The 18,966-nt window shown below is 41.6% G+C and overlaps 1 protein-coding gene across 3 annotated transcripts in view; it reads left to right on the forward strand.

Annotated features, from left to right (window-relative positions):
* Positions 1-18,966, forward strand: part of MMEL1 (membrane metalloendopeptidase like 1) — a 1,737,390-nt gene that overhangs the window by 1,163,562 nt on the left and 554,862 nt on the right. For all 3 annotated transcript variants that reach the window (XM_044062979.1, XM_044062980.1, XM_044062978.1), the window contains exon 10: positions 3,196-3,285. In XM_044062979.1, coding sequence (XP_043918914.1) covers positions 3,196-3,285 — 90 coding nt within the window. The remainder of the gene's footprint in view (positions 1-3,195; positions 3,286-18,966) is intronic.

Raw genomic sequence — 18,966 nt, forward strand, 5'->3', positions numbered from 1 at the left:
GTGGTCCCACTCCACAAAGGTGGTGCCACAACGGACCCTGGAAACTATCGCCCCATAAGCCTGACTAGTCTGTTCTGTAAAGCTATGGAGCGTATTATCATGGAACTCATAAACAAAGACATTGGGAACCTCCAGACACTGGACCCTACCCAATTCGGCTTTGTTTAGGGCAGATCTTGCCTCTTAAACCTAGTTGATTTCTTTGAAACAGTTACCAAAGCCATAGATGAGGGCAAGGTAGTCCACACAGCCTACCTGGACCTCGCAAAAGCCTTCGACACAATACCCCACTCGGGCATCATAAATAAGCTTACCAGCTTAAATATCAACCCCTATATCACAAGATGGGTTGCAAACTGGCTCAGAGATAGAACCCACATGGTCAGAATTGCAGGTGCCATGTCTGAATCCAAACCAGTTACAAGTGGCGTCCCACAGGGCTCAGTTCTGGGACGTCTCTTGTTCGGTATATACTTCTCTGAGGTTCAGGCTAACACAGGGGGATTATGGCTGACAATGTTCGCAGATGACTGCAAACTGGGGGCCATAATCAAATCTCCAGCTGACACAAGCATCCTCCAAAAGGGTCTCACAGAGACGGATGCTTGGTGCCAGAACCATGGCCTCAAGCTAAATGCTAAAAAGTGCATAGTCATCCCCTTTGGGAAAAACAAGGTGCCCACAAATTACCACATAGGTGGTAATCCATTATGGAAGAAGTAATTAGAGATTTGGGGACCAACGTAGATAGTAATCTCTCCTTTGATAATCACGTTGCCAAAGTGGTTAGAAAGACCTTCTATATAGCCCACCTTATCACGAAAGGGTTCGCATCTAGATCAAGAGAGGTCATTGTGCCCCTCTACTCATCACTCATCAGGCCCATAATTGAATACAATGCCCCTTTTGGGATGTACCTTACCCGACACCTGCAGCAACTGGAGAGACCCCAAAAGTACCTCACCAAGAGGATCATGGGCTACATGCAGTCCTATGCAGCTCGACTAAAGAAACTCCAGCTCTACTCAGTTGCTTACCGCCTAGTCAGAGGCAATCTATGCCTGACGTACAAAGCCATGTCAAACCCAGAATTAATGGACATGCTCCACCTCAAAAAATCCAAGTCCCTTAGAGCTACACGTTCCAGGGACCTAAACCTCAGCACAAAAATAAATAGGACATGCTGGAGGGACAGATTCATTTCCCAGAGACTCCCCTCACTCTGGAATAGAATCCCAATTCATGTTAGACATAGCCCCTCGCTGACCCTCTTCAAGCGAAATCTGGATGCGTGGATGGGAAATCGCAAATTCACCCCTGGGATCTCTTCTGTGTTCCTGCTAGACAGAGGCACAGTAAACTAATCTTAAAAGGGTACCTTCTGTGACCTACTTTACAGAGGCACAGTAGGCTAATCTAATAGGGAGGCGGAAGCCAAATACACTCTGGCTAGGCTTATAAATGCCCTATGGCAGATAGCCTAGTATCTACCTATGAACCTATGAACCTATAACCTATACTGCAATGTAATGCGGTCTCGGAGTTGGCATATTTAAGTAGCGGGGGTGTAGGGGTGCAGGGGGGCTTGCCCCCCTACCTAAACCCGTTAGGATACTTTTGTCTTTTTGGGTGGGTTATTATCAGTTCGATGGTTGAGGACATCGACCATATGGTGTCGACCGATGTTTTCAGCCTTTGAGCTTATAATATAGACTTGCTCTTACCTGCCCTGGACACATAGTCTGAGAGCTCCATCATGTCTTTCTTCATATATAATCCAGGGAGGTATACCTCAAGTTATTAACACCAGAATGTACTATGACTGAGTCATACTGATACTTGTTGTCCAAGGACTTGAGTGTTTGTGTGATTTGACTGATCCTGGCACCAGTCAAGCAGCTACCACTCTTTCCTTGCTCAGACTGGTAAGAGGTACATCTGTATGTCTTGTAATGGAGTCACCTGTAACTAGAATGTTTGGTTGAGTCAATGCATGCCTTATGAGCTGAGCATCTGTAACTTTGGGACTCCTTGTGCAATGTGAGGATGTAGTCTTAACTTGTTGAGTGTGCTTTGTGCCTATGTTGCATTTTGGAGGTCTTTGCAATTTAGGCAAGTTATTCTTTAGAACCTCAGCATACGATGCATATGCTGTGATGGCCTTGGTGAGGTGTAGTGTGTGGTATACTGGTGATGCTTTTGGTGTCTGAGTTTACTGTGTGTGAGATTATTTTTACAGCTCTCACACTGTATTATGCTGTTTGAGTAATGCATGACTGTCAGACAGCATGAGATACCATTCTCAATGAGGCTGGCTACAGAAGGTGTGGGGAAGTGCTTGTCTGTGGTTTCATAAGGAATGACTGGGGACAGAGCTGATGAATTTGGTTTGTTTAAGATAATGTTTGGATGGACTTACTACTAAGTAGTGGGGAAATGCCTTGTTATCTGGTTAAATGTGTACTGCAGCTCAAGATTTGTTTGTTTCTGCTTGGCACAGAATATATGAGCCTCAAACCTGGATTTCTAAGGTCGTGTAGATTTTTTAGGGAAAAAAGTTCTTGCACAGACAAACCACTACAGTGCAGCTTTTTTCTTCCCTTTTTGATGAAAAGCTTGTTTCTCACAGTTGCACTCTTCTATGAGTCTTGAATAAAAGGCCATGGGTGGGTGCAGGGTGATTGGAATATGTGGATCTGCTGGGAACATTTCTGTGCAGGCTAACCTTTGTCTTTAGTCAACACTGATCCTTCGTGCTTACCTAGTTTGCATTTGGGCATAGGGCTGTTGTTTGCCAATTACTCTTGCATTTGTGTGAACTACTTGATTATGAATACTATTATTGGTGTTTGTTTAGTACTTCTTATCTCTCCTTACTATTCATACAAGGTAAATAAAGTTAAAAGTATATTTATTTATTACTTCACTTATGTGTTTATATGTTTAAGGATTATTCTGATGTTTAGCTCTTTTGCACAGGTCTTGTATTCAAGTTTTAATAAAAATAATTGAAAAAACATTATGATCGGAAAGTCTGATGACATTTGTTAAGTGCAACTTTTAAAGTGAATTTGCTGTGTTTTTGAAGGACAGCATTTAAAATTTGCAAAGCTCTAGTCAAAAAAAAAAAAACAAAATATAAAAATGTTTAGAAAGAAAAACAGAAACTTATTAAAATAACTGTCATCTCTCCAGGCAACAACTCCATCAGAAGAGAGACATGATGTCACATTGCTGTACAACAAAATGACTCTTGCAGAAGTACAAGAAAAGTTTGACTTAAATGTGAGTACATAAACAAAAATGTCGTTTTATGTTTATTAGTCATGACATCTGTTTCCTTTAATTATTTTTTTCCTGGACTTAAATGTTCTCGGGTTTAGTCCGTGTGAATGCATGTAAATGTTTGAGAGGGCTAGAACAGTCACCTTTTCTCAATGAATAATCTTTTCCAATTGTGTGTGTGTGTGTGCGTGTGTGTGTGTGTGTGTGTGTGTGTGTGTGTGTGTGTGTGTGTGTGTGTGTGTGTGTGTGTGTGTGTATGTGCTTGTAATAGGAGTGGGATTCATAAATAACTGATCTGCCTCATAATTGGGCGTGTGCAGGCTGCTGCAGCTTGGCAGTGGTTCATAGTCCCATGTAATACTCCAATGTAGTCAGCCCAAATGCATAGCAGAAGATATATGCAGATGACCATAAAATGAAATGCAAATGCAAATTAGGTCCTCACAATATGCAGATGGATGCCAGATGAATAATGTCAAGATTTATAGCAGCATGTGAAGAAAACTGTGCACCAATATGAACCTAGATATAGAAAAGAAGATCAAGCCGAACATTTTGGAGCTGAAAAGAGCTAGAAGGCAAAAAATAAAAAAATATAAATCCAAAATCCTGAGAAACAAATGAATATTTAGCTAAAAACAAAGGGTAAAACACAGAAGTATAACTACAATAATTTATTAAGCGCTTTTATCCTCCCAGGACAAGAATTCAGAATAAAATACTATGGTCAAGACCACCATTATATGGTACAACACATCAAATTGCTAATTAATTAATAGAACCCTTAAAGTGACAGTGCATATAAAGTACAAACCCTTAAATAAAAGGCTTGGAGTACCAGCAATTGTCCTGCAGCAACACACAGTCAGTTTTAGTCAGTTCTCACTGCTGTGCAAGAGGTGACAACAGGTACCCACAGAAACATTTCTGTCAGTGAGATGACATCCCTGATCACTTTAGAGTTGGCTGGGACATTATACAGACCTTGATGGATATGTACTGCCCACATACACAATCAAAAAAATGCCTGTCCTTCCCATACATGTGGAGATCAAGTTAATTATACTGAGTTCTATTCTAGCTACAGAAACCCTCTCAGAAACCAACTGTGGGCATGAAAAATTCTCTGGCCTTCACCTCCAGGACACTCAACAAGTCCTTTGACATAGGCCTTCTACACATGCAGTTACCTCCTACAGACGCCTCTAGGTGTCAGATATTGCTTGTTCATATTTGCATTAATAATTCCAAAACAATGCTATATACAAGATAGCAAAAGATTTCATGTTAAAACATATCTGATTGCAAACACAATTGTAGTGATATTTGACCTCCTTCTAATGCAGCTAAAGAAATATTGAATATTGTTTGTGTACTGTTTATTTGTATTGTAATCATTTTCATATTTCTCTAAATATCTCAACATTCAGGTACCACAGACAAAACTGCATCACCTCATGTGAAAGTTTACATCTGTATGAAAAAAAATCCCACTGGCAGTATGTGGCTTGCTTGAATGATCAGTGAGAGATCATAAGCTGTTTATACAACATTACAAAATTAATATTCACTGCCTTTATTATGGCTTATATAATCCAGTTTAAAGCATTGAACTGAATGAATGCCACTAATGTAAAGATTAATTCATCCTGAATAGTTTGACATTTAGAGTTTTTTAGTAACATTTATGGTTCTAGAGATTTGAATATTTGATTGAACTGTAAGGTGATAACGTCATATTTTTAAAGGCTCGGGCCACACCCACTGGGAGTTAATGGTACACACTCAAAAGAGGTGCACTGGAGTGAATGGATCAAAGTCACACCTCTCAACTTTACCAGTTTTCAGGGCAAAATAATGGGATGCCACAAATTCCTGGGTGGATCCTTTAATTCACTATTTTTTCTATTTCTTTTTTATTTATTTATTTATTTATTTATTTATTTATTTATTTTTTACAACTTTGGCTGACATCACCATGCATCGCCAGCATGTCCTGCAAAGGGCTTGCATGATGTCATCAGATTCATAAGGAATAAGGCAGTGCCTGACTGTCTGTTGGACTTGGCGACTGGGGTGAGAGTTTCAAATTCAAACAGTCGTGGTGGGTGACGTGATGTTGTGGTTGCTTGCTACTAGTACTTGGCAGTTATTTTCTTCTGTGATGGCTTTTGCTCAGCTACGTGCCTTGCATCATTTTCTTTTCATTCGCATTACATTTGAACAGGACAGCACAGCATTTTGCATGGCATCATGTTTTCCAGGACTAGCCTCAAGGACTTGTACCAAGAATGCCGAGATAATTGGCTGTGGCTGCTTTTCATTGATCGAGATGGCTTCCTCTGGACTATCTCCGTGACTGGCACCTTGTCCTCCACCTCCTGCATTATCCGTTCACTTTCTGGAGTGAGCAACTTCTGAGGTATTTAAAGATAAGAGTCAGCCAGGGCTTTTCAAATGAGTGCAATATTACATTGCATCTTTTAGTCTTGTACCACAGGGATTGTCCATATAATAGTATTCTTTTAGGCACCTTCCACATATCCCTCTTTTCTTGTTTTAATTTACTGTCTGTTTTTTTAAAGTTTGTATTTTAGAACAATGAGGAGGAGTGATTTCAGATGTGCTTTGATAGAACATGGAAAAATATTCGTATCATAACACATATTTTAAAATGTCTTATTTAATAAGTATAGTTTAGATACACAACTGTATGCCAAAGAGCTTCCTTCCCTTTGTCTATGGTTTCCTTCTTTTGTGTTGGCTTTCGTGTCCTGTCCTTGCCAGTCCTTTGTCTCACTGTTACACTTGCCAATAAAGATGTTGGACATTATATAAAAAAGGGCTGTATTCAACTACAGTAGTTCATGGTATTTAACTACTACTGTGAAGTGTGAAATGGAGAAGGAAAAAGTTCCTACCTCCGTCCTACAGGCAGTGGAAGGAAGGCTGTTTGGAAATAACTTTACTGAAGCTGGCCTTCTGGGTTTTGTATCATTATAGGATGTCTGTTTAGTGGGGGGCAACTCTAAATGTAAGCTTGAATCACTATGTTAGCGTTCACAAGACAAACCTGCTATATGATTGTCACTGTGGTGAAGACATCTATTTTGATTAAAAGATTGTAATCTATCTATGAACATTCAAAGGGTGCACAGCATCGTGAGCATGCAATTTTTGGGCTGCAGAGAGAGATTTCTGTTTTATTTCTGAATTACTTTGACTAGCAGTGCTGTCATCAAGGTTATAACAAATCACAAAAGGCAAGTTTCTGTAAAATAATAGAGTGCAAAAGATATTAGTGAATCAGACATATGTGATGTTATGCTGTCATACTGCACGTTAAGTATAATGTGGACTTGTAGTTCTAGCTCTCAAATCAGGCAGGGACAGAGGCAAAACTTTGGAGAGACAAGGGTCCCAATCGGGAATTAGGGACAATTTGTGTTTGTATATATTTGGCTTCCACTGTGACTCCAGGGCTTACATTTGGATTACAGCAACCTGTTCATGGCTTTCAATTTTTCTATGTAAAAATTGAGGCATTCAGTCAGAGGCTGTAACTGCAGTATTTCAATGCTTTTCCACTTTAAGTTGATCTTCAAGTTCTATAAAGAAATGTTTCCACTCTAACCATTTGTAATATGAATCCTGGCTAGGTCTGCGGTTAGTTAAGTGTATTTCATAAAAAAATAATACATACTGTAAACTCAGGTAGTTGCTAGAATAACAGGTTTTGCATTATTATGTATTTTCTTAGGGATATGAAGTGTGAAATTCAAATGTCTGTCTGCTATGTATTATTATTTAGTGACTTCAGGGTCCATGTTGGTATCCCACAGTTCCATTTGAGTGGGTGGGGTTACATGATTATGTATGTAAATTTTATTTTATCAGAATCCAGATTTTTGGCCAGTTGTACCTACTTTTCATGGGCCTTTGCCCAGATTTTTGATGTTTGCTTGTTCCAAAATAGGGGAAATCTTTGAGACATGTATATCTCTCTCCGGCATGTTTTGTTTGAGCCGCTTGACTAAGTTTAGATCCCTAGATTGGATAACCCTCGTCCTGTTTGACTTGTGAATGTGTAGCAGTTCCATCAGGGATGGATTTATGAGTGCCTTGTAGGTCAGGCATAGCCCCCTTAATAGTTGGTAAAAGAGTAAAGGGATGGGGCTTTTAGTCTATCCACATAGGACATGTTTTTCTTTGTGAGGAACCTTTGAGGTCACTCCATCTGCTGTAAATGCCTAGTCAAGTGCATGCCAAATAGTGCATTGTACATTGTACTGGTCTAATCAGGGATGAGTACAATGGAACTATAATTTCCTTGGATCTTGATTCTGATACATGCAGCACTATCGTCATGTTGCAGTAGACAGTGCTTGGTTAAAGTCACACTGTACATCAGACATTCCCAAATTTATTACACAGAAGAGAAGGTGAACTGTGTCAGTAATGATCATCTTTTGCATCAGTACCTAGGGTCAAAATGACACGTCTATCCCCACATACTCTGGGCTTGACAGCATATCATAGATGGTGTTGATAGGGTCTTAGGATGCTGAGGATTCAGTGTCATAGACAGTGTCCACTGGGATGACATGGAGGTGTCTCTATGCTAGCTTATTTTACTCAGACTCAGGATCCCCTCTGTTTGTGTGTCACTTTGGAACTATGACCTGTATGTTATCTGTTCATGCTGTGCTCAAGCAGTGGATGCTGAATGCCATGACTGCCCATGATGAGGGGTGGTACATAATTTATATGTCCAGATGCAGATGAGGACTGCCCCCTGTACTGCTATGCACTGGGACTTCATATTATCATAGATGTGATTCAACACAAAGATTCTATCCACACAGTAATGGGATGCAGCAGAATGTGCTTATGTGATACTGCAGCATATATGCTGACTGATCCTGAGTCTGCCTGCATGTCAGGGAACCACGTTGACATGAGGCAGTGTGGGGCACCTTTTCCACGGCTGCAGAATGGTACATATACACACCTCAGATGCAGTGCCCTCATCTGCTACCACAGCCACAGCCATAGGGGAGCATCACTGGGAGAAAGCTTCTTGTAGTGGGTACACTGAGATCTCAGACTCTGCAGCCTTAGGTTCAGCTACTGATGTCAGTACACACATTCGTATGTACTGTGGGTGTATTCCCACTCAGAATGGAAACAGAGAAGGCTACTGCTATTAGCCATAAATGAAGAAAACCTCTACTAGCAAGCAAGACCTCTTTCTTTAAATCAGTAGCTTCTTTCACCAAAGGCATCTACCGCTGTGTCCTAGTGTGACAACCATGACAAACACTAACAGCCTTTTTGCCACAGCTCTTTACACAGCTTCAGATGTTAAGTTCTTGAACAGGGTATATTCAGACTCCATGTCTCTAACCTCCCCTGGAATATGGAGGAAGCTCTTCTGGAGGTACAAATTGAACTCATCTGAAACAGAAAGTAGGTGGTAAATTGTTCTGTCTTCTCTTCTAAGGATGTCTATCCTTGCACTGCAATTCTCATTAGAAGAGGCTAGCGATATGAAGATGTGTGACTCATGTGCTTCCTGTTTATAGATTGCACTGGCAGCAATATAAGCTACTATAATAGAACAAAATGTCCCTGTATGTTTCTGTCGTTATTATGGTGAGGGTATTGTCTACTGACTAAGCAGCTTGGGGCCACCACCACAAGTTTAGGTTTCCTAAGTCCGTCCAGCTGCTGATGTGGCCATTTGATCCATCCCACCAGTAAGTTGTGATCAGTCGCTAGCTAAATATCAGTCCTGACTTGGGTGTCCTGAAATATGAATTCAGGTCTGATGATATAATTACACAGTCTGTTAGCAATATTAGGACATCCTTATCTTTGAACATGGTGCTTGTAATGGATAGTCCATGAGTAGCATGGAGGTCCAGAGCAATTCACTGTTCAGGTTCAGATCAGGTAAGCCAGTCCTTCCAGTCATATACATCCAGTTATAGGTTCATAGGTTCACAGGTGTTTACTAGGTTTACTAAGCTAATGACACAAGGGATGTTTTAAGCCTAGCCATGCATCCCAAATCTCTGACAAGTCCTGGTACCCTTGATAATTGTAAGCAGGGGTTCAGGATATGACATATTCACAAGCAGGGGCCTGGGAGATGAACCATTTACAAGTTGCATGTGTCCATTAAAGAAACTGGTGCCAAACCAGGGATGAATTTCCTGTTCCCCATACAATTGTTCAAGTTACACTTGAATTGGGTTAGGGAGGAACTCTGCTTCATATGGCTAGGGAGCCTGTTCCATAGACTAGATAGTCTCTGGGATGCATACCTGTTTCTCCAACAGGTCCTACTGATATCACAGGCAAGGTTTGAGTCTTTAGAATGGGTAATTCTAGTGCTATTTGTTTTGTGGATATGCAGGAGGCCCATCAGGGCTGGGTCTGACAATGCCCTGTATGCCAGGCATAGATCTCCCATCAAAAGTCTGTAGGAAATATAATACAGGGCTAGGGCCTTGAGGCAGTCTGCATAGGTGTGTGCCTCTCCTGGCAGGGGGAGGGACTAAGTGTAAAAGCCACACCAGCATGGCTGATTTCCATGGTTAAGACTGGGGAAACCTCCATAAAGGTACTACTAGAGATATGCGGGGCATCTTGCTGCTATCAGCCCCTTGAGGACTGAGGTTAGTTCAGCACTGGCTGCTATTGGACAATCAACCTGGCTGCGCGTCATTATGATAATGAACCAAGGTCCTCTATCTCCTCAAACAACCTGGCTGTGTGTCATTATGATACTGAACGAAGGTCCTCGATCTCCTCAAACAACCTGGATGTGCGTCATTATGATACTGAACCAAGGTCCTCTATCTCCTCAAACAACCTGGCTGTGTGTCATTATGATACTGAACCAAGGTCCTCGGTCTCCTCAAACAACCTGGCTGTGCGTCATTATGATACTGAACCAAGGTCCTCTGTCTCCTCAAACAACCTGGCTGTGGGTCATTATGATACTGAGCCAAGGTCCTCTATCTTCTCAAACAACCTGGCTGTGCATCATTATGATACTGAACCAAGATCCTCTGTCTCCTCAAACAACCTGGCTGTGATACTGAACCAAGGTCTTCTATCTTCTAAAACAACCTGGTTGTGGGTCATTATGATACTGAACCAGGGTCCTCTATCTCCTCAAACAACCTGTGTGTCATTATGATACTGAACCAAGGTCCTCTATCTTCTAAATCAACCTGGCTGTGCATCATTATGATACTGAACCAAGATCCTCTATCTCCTCAAACAACCTGGCTGTGCATCATTATGATACTGAACCAAGATCCTCTATCTCCTCAAACAACCTGGCTGTGCATCATTATGATACTGAACCAAGATACTCTATCTCCTCAAACAACCTGACTGTGTCATTATGATACCGAACCAAGGTCCTCTATCTCCTCAAACAACCTGGCTGTGCATCATTATGATACTGAACCAAGGTCCTCTATCTTCTAAAACAACCTGGCTGTGCGTCATTATGATACTAAACCAAGGTCCTATGTCTCCTCAAACAATCTGGCTGTGCGTCATTTATAACCCAGGAGTGACTAAGTCATGTCCGGTGGATCTCATAAACAAGCAGATGAAATAGTGACAGCTGATGGTCAGTTGTAGGAAGCCAAAATGAAGCTAAAATATAAACTGCTTCAAAAGCTGTGTGGTGGAAGAAGAGTAAAAGGGAAAGAGAAACTGAGAGAGAGAGGTTCTGTAAGAAATACTACTATAGTGCCAGTATAGTATTGGGCAGCTTGGACTGCTCACAGGTGTCCAGATGCTGGACATAACAGTCTAGTGCCTCACCTCCAGTGGAAAGTCAGTATTGCCCAGTAGCAGTCATCGTGGAAGGTATTATGCTTCAGAAACATGCTGTTATTATCTTCATTTGCATTTTGTTCACGTATTTTATGTCATTATAATGTAAAATACTCATGTAGTTCGTCCATTTGGAATTGTGTACCACCTTACAAACTATTGCCCCACTTTCCTGTGAGTAACATAATCATCTTTTTCTCTGTGGTACACATCCTACATATGGTTTTAAGAATATTTTATATTTACCAAAATAATTATATGAGAAACATTGGCTGAATAGTTAGTAAAATAACAGCCATGTATCACTCTAGACACAGTTAGCTCTGGTGGTTCACTTCAACATTTTTAATTTAATTTATATATTTGAAACTTGTTGGGAAGTATTGCCCACTTAAAATGGGTTTGTATACCTTGGCTTATATGGCATATGATTTGCTGCATCGTAACATAAATTAATTCACTCACCAAAAATTATTTTTATCTTTTCAATAAACATTTAATGCAAGTAGTTATTACTATATTTTTAATGTTAAACATGCAATGTGTGTGTGTGTGTGTGTGTGTGTGTGTGTGTGTGTGTGTGTGTATGTGTGTGTGTAATGCGTAAACACAATTTAGTTTCCTTTTCTATATGTTTATTTGTGTGTCTACAGTTATACTATATTGAGGATTATAAAGCGTAGGAGATGACACACACAAGCACCACTTTATTCTTAGAGGGGCAGCTATGTGCAGACAATATGATCACATATAAATGCAAATAAATAAATAAATACATAAATGTCACCCCCCCCCCCCCCATAAACACAGCACTGCTCATTGAAATGGGATTGAATTACATCCTGTGGGGTAATGTCATACTCTCTTGGATGCTCTTCAGAGCAAGACATGCAAGATAGGATAGTGGCATACATAGTTAGATACAATAGCAGAACATTGCAATTACTGGTATCTACAAAATAATAAAAAATGAAGGCGGGATATGCAGAAGAACTTTATAGGTACTACCAGGTAAGACAGTGATTTATATACTTTGTTATAACAGACAACTTTTTGGAAATAACTGGTATCAGAAAAACATTGTAGATGATGGAGGACATGAAAGAAGGAATTGAGAGATACTGCTAAGTAATGAAGATGACTAGTTCTAATTTAGGTATGAAAAAGAGTTTAATGAAGGCTGGATAGTGGTGGAGAATAGCCATAGGTGAGTGGAAATGGAGGAAAAATCAGAGAGTGAGGTAATGAGATAGAAGAAGTAGGTGGACTATCTATGGTTGTCAAAACACTGACGTGGAGCATCTCTGGATGCTTTTTCAGCTCTTTCCTGAAGGTTTTTATAGAATTGTCATACCTGAGGGTTTTAGGTAATTTGTTCAAGCATTCTCATGCTAATTTTACAGTTGCTTTTTCAGTTGTAGTAGAGTATAGGATGGTCTTACCCAAGGAAGTTATCTGTATTCCTGAAGCCTTCTTGATGGCGAGGCCATGATGATTACATACTGGCTGTGAGTCCTAGTCCAGTACAAGTTCTAATGAGGTTCTTAGAGATCAGATTTTTGACTTTTTATGCTAGCCAGTGGTTCAGCAGACTGCATACTTTGCCTTATTGCCAGAACATCACACTGTTGGTTAGAACTGAGCATATGGGGAACGGGTTCATATTCCAGTAAAGATGTACCAGTATACCACAATTGGTGCATATACTGACTATAATAATAGTAATAATAATAATAATAATAATAATAATAACAATAATACCCATTTGTTAACAAGGTAGACCTATTGGATACACAGTCCCTTTTCAGAGGTATCTGGCAACTTGCACAGTCCCTTTTCAGATGTATCTGGCATCTACCTAAAGGTCATTTTTGGATTAATTTAGGTCGGGGCCTTGACCAGTACCGTTCTGTGAACCCTCTGACAATCGGCATTGTTTTCACTTGGGCAGTTTGCAGTCATCTGCAAATCCTTGTCAGCCATAACCTCCTGTGTTTGCTTGTACTGGAAAGTAGATGCTAAACAAGAGGGCCCAGGACTGGACCTGTGGGACACTTGTGACAGGCTTTTGAGTCTGGACATGCATGCGCCATAGCAGCCTGACCCTGTGTTCTGTCATCAGGAAGTTGCCTAAACCCATCTCAGGATGTATGGGTTGACATTTAAGCTGATGAGTTTCAATGATACCCAATGGGTATTGTATCGAAGGTCTTAGCCACAGATCGAGGTAGGCTGTATGGACTGCCTTCCTCATCAATGGCTTTTGCACTGTTTCTCTTCAAAGTCAACCAAGTTTGCAAAGGGTGGCCAGGATCTGCTTTGACAAAGCCAAACTGGCTGGATCTAAAGTCTGCAAATTTCATGTCTTTTATTTATGAGGTCCATGATCCTCCATGGCTTTGCAGATATGCTCGTCACAATGGCCGGTGAATTTCCAGGGTCGGTGGAGGCACCCCAGGAAGTGGTACCACAGCTGCAGTGCGCCACCCCCGGCACGCATCCAGAGGTAAGACTTTGATTAAAGTCAGCTGTCCTAGCTGTGTTTGACCCTCATTGAGTTCATGGAGCACATGAGTCAGACACCATCAGTCCCATGGATGCTGTGTTTTTGCTTTTGGAGAGAGCAGTTCTCACTTGAAAGCTGGAGATGTTTGGGGCTGCAATCGTTTGGCAGATATCTCCTTTGAGGGGAGAAGTTTGCACTCAAACCTGTCAGCCAGTATGTTGGCAATGTCTCTAGATCATAACTTCACATCATTTTGAACTAGTTTGAGCATATCTGGGAGTTTCCTCCCAGGTTTCTAACACATAAGTAGCTAAAAGAAGGCCTTATGATTGTCTTTGAGTCTTTGAATATTTTTCCTCGAAATTTGTTTGGATGATTTTAAGGAGAGCTCTTAGTTTACTGCAAGTGATCATGGTGTTCCTTACCCTATGATTTTGCCTATCTTGCAGAAGCCTCCTTTGTTGTAGAGTTTGTTTATGGTCAGGTCCACCAGACTGATGCTTGGCTCTTTGCACAAAGAGAGTCTTGTTTTGTTTGGGATTGCCTTATCCATGCAGCCTGCAGGTGCTGGTAGAAGGCATTTGTAAGTGATTCAGTTTGAGTACTGTTTTCCGCTGCCCGGCCTTTTAAAGGAGCACCTGGGGTTCCTGAAGCGTGAAGTCGGCTTTTGAGAAGTTCTTACTGTGGTCTTTATTTCAGGTGGGGTGGGATGAGGACCCAGCGAGATTAGTTTGTGGTCTGATCTCACCAGTGAGGGTACATCCGTGTTGAACATTGTGCTCCCCATGTTCGCATGATGAGATCAAGTATACACCTCCTCTTGTGGGATGGTGGCGACTAGCTGTTCCGGCTTACATCGGAGCTCATGAATTCCAGAAATTTTTGGGCCAGGGGTGTTTGGGCTGGAGTAGTGTCTCAGTTCATTAGGGTAATTGAAGTCACCAGTATGATGGTGGTTTGCATAATATCCCTCTATAGTTTTTCAGGAAGGCCATGCGTGAGGTTCCTTGTGAGGGCCTGTAACACATGCTACAATTCTGCAGAGCAGTCTTGCTGGTTTGGCGGTTGTTTTCACCCGGATGGTCTCCTCGGCGCATCGTATGCTACTCTGAATTCGAGGTGTAAGTGTCCTTGATGAACAATATGGATACCTCCTTTCTTGGTATTGTCCAGATTTGGGGCCGGAACGCGATGATATGAGGTAAACCTGATAGCGCCGGTGCTCTCAGGAGTCCTGAACTAGGTTTTCGTGTCACAGCACAGACATCGGCGTTTCATACTGAGAAGGGCCCGAGTGCATTTTGAGATTTAGACTTCACATTGAGCATTACCCTTAGTTTTTTTTTCCTTTAGTTCTAGGGTGGTAGTTTAGAATTTGAGCCCTGCCTAAAAGGCACTATGGGGGGTGGCAAGAGCCTTGCCAATATCCGGAACCTAGGGTGACAGGTGCAAGCCGCCCCGCGTAAGCAGCGCGGTTTTGTCCAAGCATGTCATCCCAGACAGACACTGGATCCCTTGAATGACAACACCATAGTGTTTGCCACCGTTAAAGCTGATCATCTTATCTCTGTATTGTGGCATCAGTCTCTTGGTAGAAGGTAGGATACTGCTGTCAGGTCACCTGTCTGGGCTACAATCAGAGAGCTCCTCAACAACGTCTCTCTTTCTCATGTAGTCCGCCCAGGTCGCGACACCAGCGGGCTAATGACCGAATCATATTTGTACCTGCTGTTGAGAGACCCGAGTGCTTGCGCGTTATGGCGTGATTCCCAGCACCGACAGGCAGCCAGACCCTCCTTACTCAGTCTGGTGAGCGACGCCAGTGTGTCTGATCATGGAGTCACCAATGACCAGTGTGTCTGCGGGTATCACTTGGCCTTAAGTGGCTGTGACTGTTTGACAATTTTGACTGTGAGGTCTATGTGTTGCAGGTGTTGGGGCTCTGAGGTGGTGGTTGTTTGTGTGTCTGCTTTGGTGGCCCTGCTGTTTGCAGATTTTTGATCAGAGCCCGGCATGTTCCTTGTGTGTTTATGTGTAAGGATTTGGAGGTTGTAATGGTAACAACATGTGAGACTGGGTCTCATAGTGTGTGTGTGGCAACCTTCTCCTCCTGACTGGTTCTTGCTAGTCCTATGTTGAGAGAGCTCAGCCTCCAGTTTGGCCGTGGTAGTTGCATCTCTGATGTATTTGTGTTTTGTGGGTGAGGAGAGGGTTGTCTGTGTACATGAGGGCAATTGTAATATTGCCTCAATATTCTGAAAGTTCACCAGCTGGAGCAGGAGAGGACACTCAGCAACTGATCCTTACATGCTAGAAGGAATAGACAAAACTTTAGTATTCCGGGGACGGTGACCGAGAAAATGGGAAGGTTTTTGGGGTACTATCTATGACAAGAGAAAAGCCGATTGCCAGTAATACAAGTACTGTAGGAGCAAGTGCTACGTTTAACAGATAGAGAATAGTCTACTTGGAGTCAAGTAGAGATGATCTTTTAATTATAGGATACGCCGATTAGATCAGTAGTATAGTTCGAGGAAGGTAGTTTATGAAAATTTGAAGAGTGTGGACTTTAGGTAGCCCGGTTAGTTTAAACCTGCTTAACCGGGCGCTGCCCTAGTGTGCAACAGTAGCAACTCCGCTGGCCAAATCGGCTAAATCGGCTAAATCACGCAGTTGCTTTATAGCAGGGCTGGAAGACAGAAATGACCCAAATTGGCCAACAAAACCACAAGTCACTGCCCTAAACCACCCTCCGAGGACAAATGAAGGAGCAGTGGAAATGACCCCAGTGGCCAATAAACTATGCCTCAAGTCAGTAACTACCTCTCCGGGAAAGCTGCTCAATGTTAGTCACCCACTGATAAACACAGAGACCCCTCCTTCAGCCTGCCAAAATGGCCTCACAGAACTTTCAAACAGTTCAGGAACAGCAAGCCTGTAACTGAACTTCTTTTAACTCTCAGAAAAGTGGGAAAAAGCAAGATTTTTTTTGTTTTTGTTTTACAGATAGTAGAGGTTCACAGAATACTGTTATAACAGTAAATGGACCACACAAGAGTGCTATACTTTGTTATAACAGACAACTTTTAGGAAATAACTGGTATCAGCAAAACATTGTAGATGATGGAGGACATGAAAGAAGGAATTGAGAGATACTGCTAAGTAATGAAGATGACTAGTTCTAATTTAGGTATGAAAAAGAGTTTAATGAAGGCTGGATAGTGGTGGAGAATAGCCATAGGTGAGTGGAAATGGAGGAAAAATCAGGGAGTGAGGTAATGAGATAGAATGAGTAGGTGGACTATCTATGGTTGTCAAAACACTGACGTGGAGCATCTCTGGATGCTTTTTCAGCTCTTTCCTGAACGTTTTTATAGAATTGTCATACCTGAGGGTTTTAGGTAATTTGTTCAAGCATTCTCATGCTAATTTTACAGTTGCTTTTTCAGTTGTAGTAGGTCTGGTCTTACCACAAGGAAGTTATCTGTATTCCTGAAGCCTTCTTGATGGCGAGGCCATGATGATTACATACTGGCTGTGAGTCCTAGTCCAGTACAAGTTCTAATGAGGTTCTTAGAGATCAGATTTTTTACTTTTTATGCTAGCCAGTGGGTCAGCAGACTGCATACTTTGCCTTATTGCCAGAACATCACACTGTTGGTTAGAACTGAGCATATGGGGAACGGGTTCATATTCCAGTAAAGATGTACCAGTATACCACAACTGGTGCATATACTGACTATAATAATAGTAATAATAATAATAATAACAATAATACCCATTTGTTAACAAGATAGACCTACTGGACTCACAGTCCCTTTTCAGAGTCATCTGGCAACTTGCACAGTCCCTTTTCAGAGGTATCTGGCATCTACCTAAAGGTCATTTACTAGGCAAATGTGGACTTGGGGAATCAAACATTGTACCAAAGGAACTACAGCTGTCAGTGTTAAACCTCTGCACCAACTACCAGGCATATGCTTTCAATTAGATTACAAAATGAAGTCTGTTTTATCTACCCTTGTGCTAGTTACAGCTGCTGTTACAAATCCTATTCACTTGCATAGGGATAATTCTTTATGCTGCTAATTAACTCATCAAAGATTCCATGCCTAAAATGTCTTATAATCTCTGCAGATCATCAATGTTTTTATCTGGGTGCTGCACTTTACAATGCAATGGCATTAAAGGATCAGCTGTCAGCAGTTATCTGTACATATTACTTATAATTTAAAATATCATCCAGATCAAACAATTTCTTATGAGGAGTTGGCAAAGAGTATCCCCATACAATTGTATTACTATGTCTGGACTGCTGTGCTGTCTACCAGAAGAAACCAGAAATGGATTTTACTCAACTGCAGTTGCTTCACAACTCCAAAGACAGGGTTGTAACAGGATTTTTCAAGTTTCATCACCTTTTTGTGCCTTGATCTGTATTTAAGACTTTTAAACACTTGTTGAGTGCATTGCGATATGGATCTCAATTTAAAGGTGCTGTGGTCCTGTATGTTTCCTAAGTATTCAACAAAAACAATCTAGAAACTTTAGTTCATAGGTTCATAGGTTCATACTAGGCTATCTGCCCAAGGCCATTTATAAGCCTAGCCCATAGTTATGTGGCTTTCGCCACCCCTTTAGTTTGAATAAAAACTATGCCTATCATTTTGCTGTGCCTCTGTCAAGCAGTGACACTGAAGTAATCCCTGGGGTATATCTGCAATCTCCCATCCATTGGTCAAGATTCCTCTTGAACAAGGCCAGAGAGGTGCTCTGCCTCACATGTACCGGGATTTTGTTCCACAGCATAGGGAGTCTCTGGGTGATGAATCTGTCCCTCCAGCACGTTCTATTTATAACCGTGTCAAGGTTTAAGTCTCCCCCTTGTGGTTCTGAGGGATCTAGATTGTTGAGGTGAAGCATATTCATCAAATCTGGGTTTGACATGGCCTTATATGTCAGGCACAGGTCACCTCTGAGCAAGCTGTATGAGACTGAATAGAGCTGGAGTTCTTTCAGTCGGGCAGCATAAGACATATTTTGAGACCCTTTATCCTTTTGGTGAGGAACTTTTGGGGCCTTTCAAGCTGCAGCAGGTGTCTGGTCAGATACATTCCTAACGGGGCATTGTACTCAATCATAGGTCTAATAAGTGATGAGTACAGGGGGACGATGACCTCCCTTGATCTAGATGTGAATCCCTTCATGATCAGGTGGGTGATATAGAAGGTTTTCCTAACTACTTTAGCAACATGAGTGTCAAACGAAAGGCTACTGTCAACCTGGGTCCCCAGATCTCTGATGACTTTTTC

The sequence above is a fragment of the Protopterus annectens genome, chromosome 2.part1 (genome assembly GCF_019279795.1).
Source record: "Protopterus annectens isolate FY-2018-M chromosome 2.part1, PAN1.0, whole genome shotgun sequence".
In the NCBI taxonomy this organism is placed as follows: Eukaryota; Metazoa; Chordata; order Ceratodontiformes; family Protopteridae; genus Protopterus; species Protopterus annectens.